This window comes from Montipora capricornis, chromosome 2, assembly GCF_036669925.1.
Source record: "Montipora capricornis isolate CH-2021 chromosome 2, ASM3666992v2, whole genome shotgun sequence".
Classification (NCBI taxonomy): Eukaryota; Metazoa; Cnidaria; class Anthozoa; order Scleractinia; family Acroporidae; genus Montipora; species Montipora capricornis.
Window position 1 is genome coordinate 8,339,415 of NC_090884.1, and position 17,539 is coordinate 8,356,953.

The following is a 17,539-nucleotide window of genomic DNA, read 5'->3' on the forward strand; positions in this document are numbered from 1 at the left end:
GGGTCCATGGACCGGGGGTCCGTGTTTTCGGGTCACCCCCACAGATGTGCACCAACATGGCGTTTTCATACTGGGCTCTGTAAATTTCTGCGAAACATTTCGACGAATATCTGAAGTTTGGGAAAACGCACAGGCCTAAAACTTGGAGAAGTGTCTTCTTCATTTATCTTCTACAACATCACGAATTCTTGACTTTTTCCACTGGATGGTTTTCGATTTATTTTTTTATTGCGTGACAGTGAAAACGATCTATACACAAAAGCCAAATCGTTCGGAAAATCGTGCTAATTTGTTCCTCTTGGCGAACAAAAGACCAAACATTAAACAACAAATCAATTACCTTGTGCTGTACCAATACACCAGTTATATTCCACCACACTGCTTTCCAAATCTTGAAATCCCATCCAGTGCGCTGTTAAGACGCCGCGGTCGCTTTGATAATCGGCATCAATGAAGTCTCCACTAAATAGAGAGGTACTGTTCCCATCGACCACGTCACCAGAAATTGGTGGCGTCCAGTCCACCACCACTTGCCGCGACGTTAAAGTGGTCCTCAGACCAAGCATGTTCACACCAATCACAGTCACAAAAAAAGTAAGTCCTTCTCGGAGAGTAAAATTCACTTGGTCCAAATCTAGAGAACGGCTAAGACTGTCAATTTCTTGGAACACAAGTAGATCGTCTTCATAGGGAAAACTCCCAACACCAATGACGAAATGACTCATGCCACTTTCCGGATCGTCTATGGACCAGGTGACCACGGGGACAGAAAGAGAGGTTACGTACAAGGTTCCTTTGCCAGTTGCTGGGGCGATTTCAATTGATTTCCCGACAGGTGGAGTGCGATCGACTACGACACCGTCGGAGGAGGAACTAACATGTTCGCCTTGGCTGTTCTCAGCTCTCACAGTAACGTAATATTTTTTGCCATGTTCAAGTGTCAGGTTATGAAATCGATTGGCTGATAATCGTAAATGGTTTACTTCTTTGTAAGGCCATCTACACAAGTCTGACGGATTGGGAGGCTGATCCCGGATGCACCAATCGTAGCGTGAGATATCATACACTGGGTCTTTAAAGCCATTCCAATGGGCCCAAATTGCTTTGTCATCAAGTTGAAAGTCGATGTCTATCGCGGATGTTACTGGGCCATCGCTAACCACACCTGCGATGAATTTTCCTAATACGACGACTAGTCCAGGTGAACAGTCTGTTCTGTGAAGACCAGCGCAATTTGTAGCTCGTACACAAACAAAGTAAGTCTTGTTTCCAATGAGAGTTTGATTTTCTATAACTGCGCCACCTACTGAATCACTAGCGACCACCTCATTGTACAAGTTTCCGGCATTTTTCTTCATCACTTGGGGATCAGCTCCCACGGCCCAGCTAGTACTCTTAACACCACTTTCCGAGTCTATAAAGCCTGTCCATGTGACCACTAACATTGACCCTGGAACCTCATTTTTCGTTCTGTCGTAATTCGGTGGGAAAACATATTGAGCAGACACGACCCCAGGGTTCGGCGCTGTACGATCAATTACAACACCATTTGAAGACGTTGTGCTCGGCAAACCGGCGTTATTTATTGCCAGCAGCCTAAAGAAATAGGTTCTTCCGGGTAGCAAGGAAACATCAGTGATCCATAAGCTAGTTTTCAAGAGTGGAACCGAAGTGAAGCTCTTGATGTCGTTCTTGTCAGGCAGAGTTCCTAGTCCCCACACTACTGACGATACGCCACTCTCGTCATCACTAACTGTCCATTCAGCTTTTAACGAATCGTTTTTAGGGTCAAACATTAGCTTCAGGTTGTTTACCACCGGTGGAGTGCTATCAATAAGCACACCATTTGTCCAGTTTATTGTCGTGAGACCAACAGCGTTGAGCACCTCAACACCAACCGTATACTTCTGACCTTCCTCGTATGTTATCGTTTGCCGGCCTCCTCCTGTTATGATTGCCGATCCAGAAGAATTCAATTGTGTTTTCAAAGAATAAAAAGGAATAATTTCCTCCTCCGTGTTCGCATTTTTAACTGAAAAACGAAACCTAACTATAGGAGATTCGAGATCAAAACAAATCCAGGAAACGATTCGTTTACTGGAGCTTGGAGCGTGTTGAGCATCATTTAGATAGCTCCCTGTTCCATCCCAAACGTACGAACATATTGGTGGGGTAAAATCAACCATAAAACCAGCGGATTGTGTCGTTGTCTCCAAAGCGACTCCGTTTACACCTGTAATATTTACAAAGTAAGTTTCACTGCTATTTAGGTCTTTCGTTGACTGTAATGTCGCGGTGGTGACACTGCCGTTGAAAGAAAATGTTCCGTAAATGTCAGCTGAGGAAGTGGATCCATTTCTAGTCCAAAGTCTTACTCTATACTCTTTCATTGAGCTTTCTATGTCAACGAATTTAAAACTGACTGTCACGTTTCTAGTCGAGCTTTGGTAGTCGCCATGTTGAACATACAATGCATTAGGTGGCGAAGTGTCAAACACAACACCATCTGAGAATGTGACAGATTTCAGTCCAACCTTGTTGGTGCATTTGACCGTCGCAAAGTAGCGAAAACCCAGCCGAAGATGACTGCTTGTTGTGAGGGAATTGCTGCCAACGGGCACTGTCGTAAAATTCATAATATCGGATTCCCCAGGCTGCAGGCCAAAGGCAACTTCAACTGAATCAAGAGAAGTCTGTGGATCGGTACAGATCCAAGATGCTGACAGATATCCACTGGAAGTAAACTTGAGATCATTATCAGGATCAGCGCCATCTTGCACCGGCTTCAGAAACATGGGAGGAGAAAAATCCACTATGACACCATCAGAGGAAACCATAGCACTCGGCATACCCAACACATTATAAGCAATCACAGTTGCATAATAACGTTGGCCACTGGTCAGTTCGGATACTTTAAGCTTTGAGCTTGCAGCCGTGTTTACGAGGCCAACCTCTGTAAAGTCCTGAGCGTCTTCTCCACCGGGGGACGTTCCAAATGCCAGTCGATAGGTAGCAATTTTCGTTTCATGTTCTGTGAAGTTGACCCAAGAAGCACGAAGAACAGAACTTTCGATCTGTACTTCAAGATCCTCTCCTAGTCTTCCATCAGTTACGTAACCTGAATTTGGGGGAGTTGAATCCACCACGACCCCACTGGATTGTACGAGTGCAACATTTCCCGCTCTATCAACCACCCTAAGACAGGCGTAATATTTGTGTCCAGAAGTCAAGTTTAACCCGAATAAGACGTGATAGTCCGCGTTAGATGAGACGATTTCTTCCTTTTTGGCATCACAGTCAGCTGACTTCGGCTTACTGGATAAACCAAGGTAAACAGTTTTGATTCCAGAAAAATCACGAAAACCAAACCAATGAGCACGATACAGAGAAGAATAACTTTGGTGTTTAGCATCTGTCGAGCCCCAACCATCCAAAACTATTCCGTCCTTTGGAGCCTCTGAGTCGGAAAGAAGGGGTGCAGAAGATTTGATGCTGAAAAGACCTGCCTTGTTGATCGCCCAAACGGTTATGTAATAACGTCGATTGTTTTCCAAGAGCGTCGAATTGGATGCTGTCCAGTTGGCTCGCAACGAAGCCACTGATTGACTTAACGAAATAGTTTGAAATTTCAAAACGTCGTCGGCACCAGCGTAACTTCCTACACCAACTTTGTAAGATGCGACCCTCGAAAGATCATCTTCAATTTCAAAATATGACTTGAAAGTTCTAAATTTAGCGTTGGAATATTCTTGTGCCTTTCCAAAATGGCCATGTTGAATGTAGGTAACGGAGGGAGGACTGCTATCCACAATGAATGGATTTGATGAACCGCGACTACCAACTCCTGCCCTGTCTTTCGCTTCAATGACCACTGAATATACCCCATCATTCAAGTCAATGTTGCGTCCTGAAGATCGAATTTTCCCGGCCATTTTAAATGGCGCAACGAGATCATCAGTCATTAAAGATGACACCGAGATACCAAAATTTGCCACACCACTATGAACATCGTAGAAGCTATCGTTGCTACACTGGCTTTTATTAACAATTCCAGGGGCACCTCTCTCATCCACAGAACACCAATTCCATCGGGCCCACACCGCTTTAGTTATCCACTGGTACAAGACAGGGGAACCAGTCAATCCAGTGACGATTTTTCCAGCGTGTGGAGGAACAAAATCCACAATGGCACCATTGCTACTTCCATTTGTGCACATTCCAACGCCATTGCAGCCCATAACTGACACAAAGTAACGTTGACCACTGCTAAGAAACAGCCCTGATAGAGTCACGCTGGTTTGTGAACCAACCGATTGGAACTCTCTAATGTCCGTTAGCCCAGGTCTGGTGCTAAGAGCAACACGATACTCGACCAGACCGCTCTCCTTATCAGAAAAGGCTTGCTCCCAGTGAGCGCTAAAAGTGAACCTTTCACTGGTGTAATTCTTGTCTCTTCCTTGTACGCCATCCTTAATGTATTGATCAGCAACTGTGGGTGGGGTTGTGTCGACCAGAATGCCATCAGAAGTTATAGTTCTCTTCAAGTTAGCTCCATTTATGACCTTCACTGTCACATGGTATCTTACTTTGGGTAGAATCTGTATGCCCGTTAAACTAAGGAAGACCATTCCATCCTGTGTTACGTTATGTGTTAGAAATTTAATGGATATAAACGTCCTGACATCGTCTCCGCTGGGATACGTTCCAACTCCCACAAGTTGTTCACGAATGTTACTTTCTCGGTCCCAACATTTCCATTTCGCCTGAATATTGTTTAAATCTCTAACAAAGTCTACGTCAGAGAGATCTGTTTTATCCAGAACATCAAGAACTTTTCCCTCACAGGTAGGAGGTGTATTGTCTGGAATGAACCCATTTGTCATAACTACTGCCTGAAGGCCAGCTGCATTAGTTCCACGAAGTACAAGCCTGTACAAGGTTCCTGCTTCAAGAGAAAGTCCATCCATTAGAGGCGTCTGTTGGGTGATGGGTATTTCCACAAAAGGTGTGACATCAGGCCCAGATACATTCACAACCTTCCATTCGTATTTTATAATTGGACTCTCTGGATCTGTAAAGTGTTTAAACTTTCCACGAACACGCCGTATGGAAGGAAGATAGTGTGCATCTTGTTTCCCAGCGCCATCTTGAAAATTGCCCGGAATGGGCGGTGTTGTATCAATCAAGATGCCATCACTGCACATCACCGCTTTGAACCCAATTGCGTCCAATAGGAACAGGCGCGTGAAGTACTTGTGACCATGTTTCAAATCCAGACCAGAAACCTGAATTGATGTTGAATCTCCAATTGGAGTCATTGGGACAATGTCTGCTTCAATTTCGTCAAAGGTACATGAGGTGTTCGAAGACACGCCCCATTTTGCGGCAACAACCTCTTCGATATTGCTCCTAAGTTGAAAGTTTATACCAACGGCTAATGTATCCCACTGATAATCGGTATCTTCGGTTTCAATAACACCATCATAGACATAGCGTATCTGGGGACCTTTCCGTCTAGCAACAAGCTTACAATTAACCGTAGGGCTGTCCATTCCACGGTCATTTGTCGCCATCACGCTGATATAGACATCCCTACCGTGCATGATTGGAAGATCTTGGACTACCAGGCTCAAGGATGGATCAATCCAGGCAGAAAAATCATCACCAGAACCTTGAATAGAGCCAATTCTCACATGATAGCTGTTGATTTTTGTATCTTCGTGAAATCCATGCCACTGGATAAAATACTTTGTATCTAAACTTGTCTTGCCGAGCACGATCCTTTAGCAATGGGAGGTGTCCCATCTACATCCTCTTTGCAGTTGGTAAACAGTGTCCTATCTATTGTTCTGGCTGACCACCACCACTCTGCCAGCGTCTTCTTTGAGCACCATGTGATCCTTATACTACATCCAAATAACTTGCACCTGATTCGAATGCATAATCGGAATCGATACCACAGCCAAACCCGAATACGAAGCGGAGTCATTCGAAGTTTCAACTCGATGCAAGCCCTCAATGGCCACTTGTCTATCTTAATTTGCAGATCTGGTACAAAATACGTTTCCAGGATTCTTGCCTCGATAGTAATTCCAGCTTCAACGATAAATAGAGACAGAGACGCGCCTGCATAAACAGAGACCCATGCACCTGGGATAAGGCCGAGTCTGAAAGTCTTGTCACGCATACAAACTTGCCCATGGTAATCCACAACATAATACCCACCAGCCCCTGCAAAAAGCCTCACTGGTATACCAAATACTATTATGATTTGAGAATATTCTGGCATAAATCGCTGATATCCTCGCAATAAATTCCCTCGAAACAATGTCATGCAGGATCCTGGGTCTGTAATCGCCCGGCGCATGCGGTTCTTTCTATGCTCTCTTTCAAGTTGATCAGAGTAAACATCAGATTCTAAGAGTAACTGATAAATACTTCGTTTGCGGTTATGGCCACATAACATATCTCCAAATGGAAACAGTCTTCGTGGGCGCAGGACGTAATCATTCATCACTTCGAAGAAAAGGCAGTTTTCGTAGATTCCAAATGTGGTGTTCAGAATCGGCAACCTTAGATAAAAGTACCTGTCTTCAAAGTCACCACCCATGAGTTCTATATTCTCTTTCTCGGAATAAGTTCCACTGGAGAAGGCAACTGCTATGACTTCACTGTCCACACTGTTAACAGACTCCAAGCCAGAGGGAGTTCGGACTACTCTCTCTAACGTGTTTTCTCCTGTTTCGTCACTAGTCAAGGCATGAAACTCAAGCTTACATTGAAAGCCAGCAATCATCGCGCACTTTGATATGCAGGCGAATTCACCACCGAACTGTCTCACAATTGCCATGCCTTGAGCATTCTTTCCAATACGAATCACTCTATCGGGTGAAAGACCAATCGACGCTAGATCCCCATTTACAGAGAGTTTATAACCGTAAGCCCTTTCACCTTCCCCGCTTGTTACCCACAAAACATTGCTTGGCTCGTCGTATGAAACGGAAGTTGCTTTACCTTCCACAGACACGGTCTTTGAAATTCCGACCCATGAAGGTGTCTGTGTTGAGAAAGTACTTGTTATGCTAGATTTTCTCACGGAATGGATATTCTTTGATTCACTGTCACTGATCCAAACAAAGTCCCGAGCAACAGCGACACCTCCAATCTTCACTGAAAATGGAGCACTTTGGCTTCCAAGCTGAATTATCTTCTTGACACCCGAAGCGAGATTAGTGACTACCAGCAGTGATGCTTTGCCTCTGTTGCTTGAAACCCCGTGCATGCCAAGAATCATTTGGTTACCAGAAAGCTTAGATATCCCCTCTACTTTATAATCGTCAAAGAGGCCTGGTGTTAGCCAGCGTCCGCTCTTTGTCATGGACGAGAGATCATCGAGATGTGGGAACTTCCAAGTGAAGATGGTATCCAAATAAAGGGATGATGATCGTCTAATCGATCTCAGACAGACTTCTTCAGAGCAGTAAGGTATCTCATGCCAAGGCTTGTATTCCGTAAGGTCAAGGCCACGCTGGCGAAGCTGAAGCTTATTTAGAAAGTCAGTAATTTTATCCAAGAATCCGTTAACTTTAGTAACAATGTCGGTGAACTTGAAAACATATTTGTTGAGGTACGGTTCCACAACATTACTGAGCTCTCCAGTCTCGGCAAGGAGATCGACAATTGGATGAGCAAATGATTTGGTCACGTCCTTCAGCTGATCAGCATACCGTGAAGCAGTCTGGGTTATGGTGTCTAAGGCCTGTAAGGCGTGGTTGATGTTCTTTGTTTTTTTCCAAAGTTCATAAGACAATTGAAGCTTGGCCCTCACATCCCTAAGAGTACGAATATGTTCAAGAACGGTGTCATCGTAAACATTTTTCATGGCCTTGAAAGTATTCTCAAGCAAATCTTCCATTTTCTCTTTGATTTCTTTGGCTTGTCGGATATAATCAACTATTCTCTCTATGCGCTCTTTGCCATCCTTTATTGACCTCTTTTGAATACCGCTTCCTGCACCTTCTTCGTTTTCGTCAAGCCTGCGGCCGGTGATCTTTTGGAAAGCTGCCTTTAACTTTTTGACATCATCTTTGAGAGAAAAGTTTCGAGCTTGTTCAATGAGTAGTTTCACAGTGTCAATGACAGCTGTAATATTGCTCACTCCATCCTCACATGTTTTAAGCATGTCCGTATATCCACTCGCTTCTTGAAAAGTACGCATGAGCAAATCAACTTTGTCTTTCACAGCCTTTGCTTGATCTATGAAAACTTTAGAAATACAGGTTCCACCCTTAACACACTTTTGTATCTTAAAATTTTTCCAGGTTTCAGGTACCATATCATAAAGAAGTTTGACTTGCTTCTTGAGGTCCATGTACTGATTAATAGTGTATTTACCGACTAAAAGTGCTCTTTTTATGCAAGGCTTGGTACTTTCAAGGAATATTTCCTTCATTCGACCGCAATCAGGCAGCTTTCCAGCCGTTTCTAATATAGGCGAGAAATTGTTTGTAAAAGGCTTAAGATCAGTTAAAACTGCAATCACCTCACGCACAATGGATTGGATGCTTCTTAGTTCTCCTTGTATCTCTGTGATCGGCTCTTTGATTCGTCGAAACTTTGAGAGGGCTTTGTTTACAAATTTATCTGCTTCAGTACTGAAAAAGGTGTTTACCTCTTCAACGATGTTATAACTTCCAATTTTCCCCAGTGTTTCAGAGGCAATCGTTTTAAACTCATTGCAAACATCTTGTATACGTTGATCAAAGTCAACTCCCAAATGCTGCCTCAAATCAAGCTTCTGAATCTCACTTTTGTAATCTTGAGCGCTGTCAGAAAAATTAATAAAATCATCAGCAACTTTCCTCGCCTTGTTGGCGTAATCTGGAAGATTTTTCAGATGCTTAAGGACTTCATTGATGCGAGTAGCAATCTCTCGAACGGTTTTAAGGAACCCCTTTCCTTTTTTGGTCTTTAAAATTGACAAAAAGTCAGAAATGATTTGAGCCACACGAGATATCTTCCCTACACGAGCTGCTAGATTGTCCTTGTACCAAGTTTCAACTTTGGTGACAGCTGACTTCATTTGAGCTCCAACCGTTTTTATGTTTTTCGCCACAGGTCCAATGAAGGATGCCAGCTCAATGATGGCTTCACGAGCACTGTCTTGAACCTTATCGATTACGCCCGCAGAGAAATTCGCTGTTTTTGTACACGCTCCAGTGACCTTTGACGCTGTTCCATTAGCAAAGTCCACGACATCGTCTGCAATGTCCTGTATATCTTTAAGTTTCCCACTAAGGTCTTGTAGAGAATCAGCTATGAATCCCTTTGCTGCCAAGCTGAAATTATGATCAACTTCAGCTATTAAGTTGTCTACAAGAATTGTGAAGTTGACTAGTTCTGTCAGTACATTTTGTGTTGAATTCTCAACAATTTTGAGTGCCTCAATCCCCTCTTTTTCCACGTTATTTCCAAATTCTTTGAATTCTTGTGAGGAGGTTAAAGCCAGCTCGTACACGCTACAAATCCTTTGTACGCTGTGGCTAGCAAACTGCTCTACTGCGGGCCGAAGTTCGTGGAAGAAATCAGTAATATCACTGATGGCTGAAACGTTACTAAATTGAAAGTCAAGCAGATCGGTAAGACCGTTTAAGACGTCTTGCAAGATTTCTGAAGGATTGGTAGAATTCGCGTTACTACTACTACTACTACTACCTTCCAGGAGTCCCTTGAACAATTCTCTTAGATCGAAGTTATTACCAGGCAATATTTCTTGAAAGAACCTCTCAAGGTTGAAATCTGGTAGGCTAAACTGTTTAAGAAAATCACTCAGCTTTTTGAAAATAGCCATGAAATTCTGGAAGTTGGGCGACCTAAGATTTAAGTTGAACTGCAAGTTTATTCTCCAATCAAAACGAAGACCGAAGTTAAAACGGTTTCCTTGGTAAGGTGGAAAACGGGAGTTCATATCTTCCAGTTGCATTCTGGGAAATCGGATCCCTTCAAGAAAATCCAGCAGCGAGGAGATGTCCAAGAAACGATTTGCAAATCGCAGCAAATTCAGACTTACTTTCTGAAAAGACTGCAGTGATAACGAGAAGCGGATGGAAAATTTGAATGGAAACTGCTGAAGGAATCCGCCAGGTATGGACACACCCAAGGAATTGAAGTACTCTCTGATTTTATCCAGGTAAAGATCTGTGGACGCCGAGCGAAGACTGTCTAACAGATTCTTTATGTTGAAACCCCCAGGAAGATTGTTGGGCAAGTACTTGGTTATGTTTCCAACAACATTGAGAATTTTGTCCAGTGCTCCAATGACTTGCCTAAAGATGTCATCCACACCGGTCAGTCTTCCTAGAGTTAGTTGAATTTTATGTATTTTGTTGATAAGCCATTTCCAATCCTTGACTCGGCTTAACACGTCTTTGGCCAGCTGAATAATCTTACTCATAAGGTTTATTGGTCGGAGGGGCTGGACCAGGTTCTGAACAAACTCAACCAGTTTGTTGACAAAGTCTTTGAATTTGTCAATGTACAACGGTAGATACCCAGCAAGTTTATCTTTAAATTGATTAATTTGTTCGGCAATTATGCTTGTGATGCTGTCAAACTGCCTCAGCAAATCGTTTCCAGCGTCAGCAATGGCGTGAATTAGATCCTTGGGAAAATCGTTCTTAAAACTAGCCGATCCCCTAAAAGCAGCTTTACCTCTAACAACATTGAAATCGAACTTGAGAATATGAGCTCGAATATTAGCGAAGTTGTCCAGCTTCACCTCAAATTTCCCACCAAAGATGCCGATCCTCAGGCTAACTTGGTTCAAGAACTGTATGATCGATTCTGCTCCAAGCCACTTTCCACCGAATGTCTTCCCCCACCGCTTTGTACGACCAAGAGAGAACTCTCTGGGACGGAGAAATGGGAAAAGTGCACGTTTTTGGCGATGGATGATGCCACGTTTTTTTCGAAGATAGATTGCCTTGGGGTGGTCACCATGGTTCTCCAAAAACTCGTTTATCGACGAATCCAAGGTTCCATTCTCAGAGGAGGCCGCTATGGCATGTTCCAAAACTTGAACCACTGAATCGCTGAGATGCTGGTGTCGCTCCACGAAAATATTGACAACTGCAGCTTTCACATCATTATGATCGTCAGCGTGTAACGCTCGCATCAAGTGCTCATTGGTCAGCTCTGCTGGGAGCTTTCTCATGGCTGTAATCACCGCCGATCGGATACCAGAGTTATCGTGGTGAATATGTTGCAAGACAAGAGGAAGTCCAGAAAGATGCCCAAGATTTCCGAACGCCCAGATGTGGTCTCGCAACTGTGTCTGGTGTGCCTCACTTTCAGGATGGTAAAGACTTGATTTATTGCGATACCTACTGTGCACCATCTGAGCGACAGAATCGCAAAGCGATTCATTGTATCCCGCACTTTTCGCTCTCGCAGTCAAACCACTTAACACCAGCATTGCAGTAGCTGTTACTTCATCTCCTTTTTCCTCTTTGGTCATCAGCTGGGACAGTGCATCAAAAAGCCTTACGTGAAGAGGACCTTCTGGTAAGTAGAAAATTCCAATCAACAGGGCTTCATACTCTTCCACGCTAAGAGATCTCGGATATTCGTCTGTCACCGCTTGTGCTAAGGCATTCTGCGCTTCGTACTTGCCATGTCCCGCAAGTGCAGCTATATATACTGCCCACGAGGTCAGGTTTTGATGACTGCGATCCTGAACGAGTCTCACGATCGTGCGAAAGGTACCCTCGTCATCTTTAACCATACGGTGCAACTCATTAGAGCAATCACCAATGTCACGTTCTTTCATGCCCTTGTCAGTAAAACATCGCAGCACGACATACAGAGGCCTCACTCTCTCTGTTTTCTCCCCACCCATCTTGGACCATTGTATCTTGTCAGTTTCCGTGAACAATAAACTATCACTACTGAGTGATTGCAACGTGGTTAGATTCTCTTCCTCAATGATTGAGCGCTTAGTTCGTCTGTGTTTAGGCTTCAAACAAGATCGCAATGTTAACTTGCTATAGCCATTTGTGGACATCTCAATATCTTGTTCTTGACCTCGAAATCCTTGAAAATTGTCTGCTCTAGGATGACCATTGGCCGGCCTGAAAGAAGCTTTTGTAGATCGGTGGACTTGCTTCACTTTGCCATCCTCTAAATGAACGTAGGTGCTGTGCTTCGATTGCACTTTGTGCTTCCCTTTTGCTGGTGTGCCATCAGCAAACTTTGTGTAGTCGTGGTTTGTCCAGGTACGGCGAATGTAAGCATGGGTATCATTGGGACATAGGACATGGTAGTTTGCTCGAAAGATGCCAGAATCATCGTGTTCTTGTACCTTAAATGTCTTGGATTTATGAGCTTCTTTCAAGTTCAACTGGAATGACCCTGCTATTCCTGGTTTCAAATGAGAAACAAATTAAATAGCATGAATCAAAATCCTTGTCGGTCTGAAATGTACCAAAAACCCACTGTGGAAGTAGCTAAAAGCTTTTACCTGTTCCCATGCATAGATTTGGTACTAAAGACGATGTGATTAACTGAATAGACGTTTCAACGCAAAAGAATTGAGCCCACGTCCTTTCACGGTAGTCCACGCAGGGGTAACAACTATGAATAACGAACACATTTTCAAGCAAAAAATGTAGCTGATCATTGCTTCCATCTCCCACCACCTAGTTTCGTGGATTTTGTCTTTGACTTTTCGATCAAGACCTGGTTGCTCAATGGGAGCCCATGAAAACTATTATTGCTTCTCTCATATGGGTCGCTCGACAGGTCAGTTTTGAGAACCTTGTTTTACAACACAGTCCGTTTGACTCGCAAAGGAAAGGAACTTTATTTCAGAAATGTCCTATGTTCCAGCGCTGGAGGACCTGGAGCGCTAATTGGGGACACTGTAAACTGAAATCTACAAATTAACGAAAATCATATCAAATGCTGGTTTTTGGAAGAAAGGGGAAAACTGGAAAAACCCGGAGGAAAACCTCACGGTACAGAGTAGCGAACCATCAACACTCGATAGAGTGATTATAAGCGTGATTTAGCAACCAAAGGTTATATTAAATATCCATTTCTCGGGAACTAAATTTCATTGACAATGAACTAAATGGGCAATTTTACGAGTGACAAAAGTTATGCTCATTAAGCAAGATTTTGTCGGTATAATTACAAAAGATAGAAACCCAAACCACAGTTCGTTCAAGGTGAATTAACTAAACTATTATCATTAAACGGTCAGGAACGTATGTCATGGGTTCCTGACGGTTAATTGTTCATGATATTACGTCCTTTGCCGAAACCACGAGGGAAAAAAATAATTTCCACATTTCACAGGAAACAAAATAGGTAATTTACGAGTCAGAAAATTCAAAACCATCCCAAGGTATTTTAAAACCGTTAGCGAAAACCTGGGCTCAATTCAAGATGTCACGCTTACCCTTCTTGAATGCTGCAATTTCCGGTGACTCAAAATCCTTGGGAAAAAGGACCTCTGTGATGCTTCCATGCTCCCCCTGTCGGAAGTAAAAAGGCTTTGACAACTGCTCTTCAAATTCTTCATTGACGGGATGATTGGAAAGAACTCGGCCATGTTGAACGCGTCTCAGACGAGGTTCTCTGACGTCAAGCTTCATCAGATGCTTAAGCTGTTTTCCACTACGGTCATGTAACATAGGAGTGACGTCAACCTACCAAAGGATTCAATTAAATCCACATTTAGTGCTTTTGACTCATCAACATTAAATATACCACCGACCAAATTGGTCAGTTGATTGCGCATCGGGAGAAGTTCACCGGTTCGAACCCTGTCCGCATCAATATTCAAGGTCTTAAAATGTAAATTATGAGGAGGAAACACAAGCCTTTCCGTTCTGTCTTGCGTTCATTTCCACTGCACGCACGCGGGCGGGAGCCTTTAAGAAGACTGGGGACGACGACTGTAGCTGTAACGCTAGAGCAGGCTTGGCAAGTCACACAATCGCTTTCGTGTCTTTCTGTGAGGTTTCGCTGCAAAGGACGCAATTACAGTTTTTACCAATGGTGAGGTCGACGGTTAATCACTAAGCAAGCTTAAGACACACTTTCTTTGACGGTAGGGTTTAGGGAGTGGTTTACGGTGCGTGACGTTCGAGAGATGCATTTTCGCTGGGAGAATTTACCCGACGCGCGTGAAACCTTGGTCTAGGAACGCAAGTACATCGCAAGCATAACAGATCTCATTTCACAGTGAAAACGGCCTCGAAGCAAGCATTAACACAAGGGCAAGGATCAAATGTCTTCCTTTCCTTGTGCTTGCGCTTGTCACTTACGTTCGCCTTATACCGTGTGAAAACGCACAAGGTAATTTACTACGTCTGGCCGTGTCTGGTCAATTAAAGCACTCGTTGCAGATTCCCCTTGTCTGTCTGGGCATTTGGTTGTGTTTATGCTTATGTCGACGTTTTTTTTTTCACTTAGCATAAGATACTTTCGCTTGCGCTGGTGCTTGCACTCGAGTCGCTAGTGAAAACAAGGATTAAGGAAACTAAGGAAGCTCTCGTGAAAAGATTTTTTCGGAAAGAAGATACCGGTATCTAGGCTTTTCAACCCTTTGGAAGGCACGCAGACAAACTATAAAGTGAGTTATGAGCGCGTTTTTCTGCCATCTGACCAGAAACACAGATGGAGTAATTCCCGTAACATTAGTAAAGAACCATTTCTTCGTTCTTAATTTAATCTTTGTTCTGTTAGAGGTATATTTTATCTTCATATTTTTATTGTATGTTAGCCATTAATCTATACTTTATAGTTTGTAAGGACCATGGGTTTGTTAGTGTCAACAACCTTAGAAAAACTAGCCTGTCTCGTTTCTTTCTCTTAGAATAATCTTAATATTAAGGCAAGCCTAAAAGTGGAGCTCCTCAGTTATTATTTGTTTATGATTTTATTTTCAGATATTTTTACAACTAGTCTAGTACTTACCATACGACCAGTCCAGCCTGCTCATTTATTCACCCGTGCTTTTTTCGCCGTTTTTAGGCACCATTATTCAGTCTATTTTATCGTGCTCGTGCTTCCTTTTTCTTTCTCCCATGTAATTTCGTCTCTTTATTCGGGATCTTTCTTGCTCTATCTTGCGTTGTTTGTCCCTGTTTTTTCTAGCTCTCAGTTGTTCTCTTTCACGTTTAAAACCGCTTACTCGTATGCTTACTGGTTTTCTCTCTCTCTCTTTCTTTTCTTTCTTCATTGTACGACAAAAAAAAGATACTTAGCTTGCTTTTTGCTTGTTGGTCATGCAACTTCCCGCCAAAAAGAAGGCGGGTTTCCGTACATGCAACTTCCCGCCAGGAAACGCTGGTTCCAGCAGTGCGAAATTTCGCGTATAGTTGAACGTACGGCGACGTAACCAAAATATTTCGAGGTTACCATATTTTATTATTCATGGGATTTCTTGACGGTGGTCTGTTTACGATATCATGATCAGTTTATAAGCCCATTTTTGTATTTCGCTTCCTCACCGACGTGGAACCACATTTCTTAGTAACTTAACCCCTTTATCCATTTAGCATTAGAAAACTATTCTTATTATTCTTATCGATCTTTCTTCACTTTTCTCACGCATTTGCACATGATACCTAAAATTAAACAGTACTTGCATAGCCAACATTTAATGGGGTCGGTTGTGAGAAAGTTGTATCTTACCAAAACATGTACTTGATAGCCATCACTAGCGGTGGACTGAGGGCCTCTTGCTGTGTGAACAGACACTTGGTAGTCGTAAGTACATTTGGCTGTGTGTTTCAGTCGCGGGAGTTTGTTCTCGAAATTTTTGCCGCACAAAATGTTGGCAAGTAGGATTAAGAGGCAGAAAACAAAGTGTTTGCGACACATTACAGCCGCAGCGGATGAAGCCGATATTGACACAATCAGGTCGAGAACTGTGTGATTGTGATAAGAATTGAAGGAACGAGCCTTAATTTCGTGCTTCAAAAACAAATCCGTCTACAATGCTATTTGACGACGTATTGCAGATCGGGGAATTTCCATAACTTGAACATCATCTGGAACGAACCAACTAATAGCACATGACAATGCTGGAGAAAGGCTAGGAGTTTAAGAATTTTGCGGCTTTGATGTTTTTCAGAGTCAGCGTATAAGAGATGACAGTAAGTGGTGGTCCTCGAGTTAAATAAGTAAACGAAAGGGCCTAATATCCGAAGATATTTGTACAAACGGAAAGGAAAATGAAACCGTTTCTATTGTTCAGTTCTTGTGAACAGCTACTCTACACAGCTGAAACTACTCCAAAGAAAGACAGAACATTGGGTTAAAACGGAGGAATGTCGACACCTGAGGGATGTTAGATGAGGTGCTGGCCACTTCAATCTTACAGGCATCAGGGTGTTTTACCAGTATTAGAAATACACACTAAGAGAAAGGCCTCAAAACGTGTACGAATCAGTCGTAGGAGAGTCTCACGGGGGGGGTGGGTATTTTTTTCTGGCATCATCCAGGGATGTCTTAATCCAATTGTATTTTATTTATCTTGCATATTTCAGGAAAATAACAGGGCTTAAAAAGCGTAAACAGCTACAACGGAACTTTAGCAAACGTGAGGTGCTTTTAAGACGATAACGTAACACATAAAGCGAAGCGTTGGTGGAAAGTACTAAAAACGGTGGGTTTTCTTTTATCATTTTCCATAACAATATTATCATGCCATCTTGTGAATAAGAGCAGCCGTCAGAGTGTTTTTTCGTCGAAGGCACAAGCATTAAAAGAAACTGCTGGACCGAAAGTGAAAGGAGCTACGAAGGAAGTTGAAATTCTTATAGAAGTAATCAGGAGGTCGAAAAAGATCGGGAAAGTGGTTCTCAGATTATGTTGAAATTTATGAAGTCGAAAGTCACATTGCAAAGAACAATACTGCCTGCCTGTTGCTTCTATTGGCCAGAGAAACGCAATGCAGTGAGGAGGGGAAACTTAACCGTCCCAAAACGCCATACAAATCACTCAAGACAAACGCAGATCTGACTGGACCAATAAAATGGACTTTTGGACTATTTATGGAACGTTTTAATCATTTGGAAACTTTATGGACTTCGTTTTTATAATAAGTTGAATCCAAGACAGGATCGACCGTTGCAAGCTACAAGTAAATTAGGGACTTTAAGATAGTAGACAACGGTAGGCTGGGGACCCGTTGGGATATGGCGTTCTAGCGTGGAGACCATTGGGACGAGTACGGTAGAAAGGCGCGAAAAGTTTTAACTTAAGATTCGGCCAACACGACCGTAGGAACGGTGGAATAAACATGTCTTTTGAAGAGGCGAGAAATGTCTCTTGTAATTTCTTTTGCAGAAGGTTTCAATTAGCGAGGAGGTATTTCTTATTTTATACCATGAATACGAAATCAGTGAATCCTCTTTATCCTAGTACTGGGAATTGACCCATTTTGTTTCAGATTCCTTGGATTCTAGCGACTGTAGATCCGCTAAGGGGAATTGGTTCATAAACAAAAAATGCTGCTACAATTATC

The 17,539-nt window shown here is 42.9% G+C and overlaps 2 protein-coding genes across 2 annotated transcripts in view; one reads left to right on the top strand and one right to left on the bottom strand.

Moving 5' to 3' along the window:
* The window catches only part of LOC138038230 (uncharacterized), a 38,032-nt gene extending 22,785 nt beyond the window's left edge, over nucleotides 1-15,247 (bottom strand). Inside the window, 4 exon segments of the mRNA XM_068884039.1 lie at nucleotides 341-5,758; nucleotides 5,761-12,417; nucleotides 13,460-13,709; nucleotides 15,212-15,247. Coding sequence (XP_068740140.1) covers nucleotides 341-5,758; nucleotides 5,761-12,417; nucleotides 13,460-13,709; nucleotides 15,212-15,247 — 12,361 coding nt within the window.
* The window catches only part of LOC138038706 (uncharacterized), a 382,223-nt gene that overhangs the window by 158,658 nt on the left and 206,026 nt on the right, over nucleotides 1-17,539 (top strand). The window lies entirely within an intron of this gene.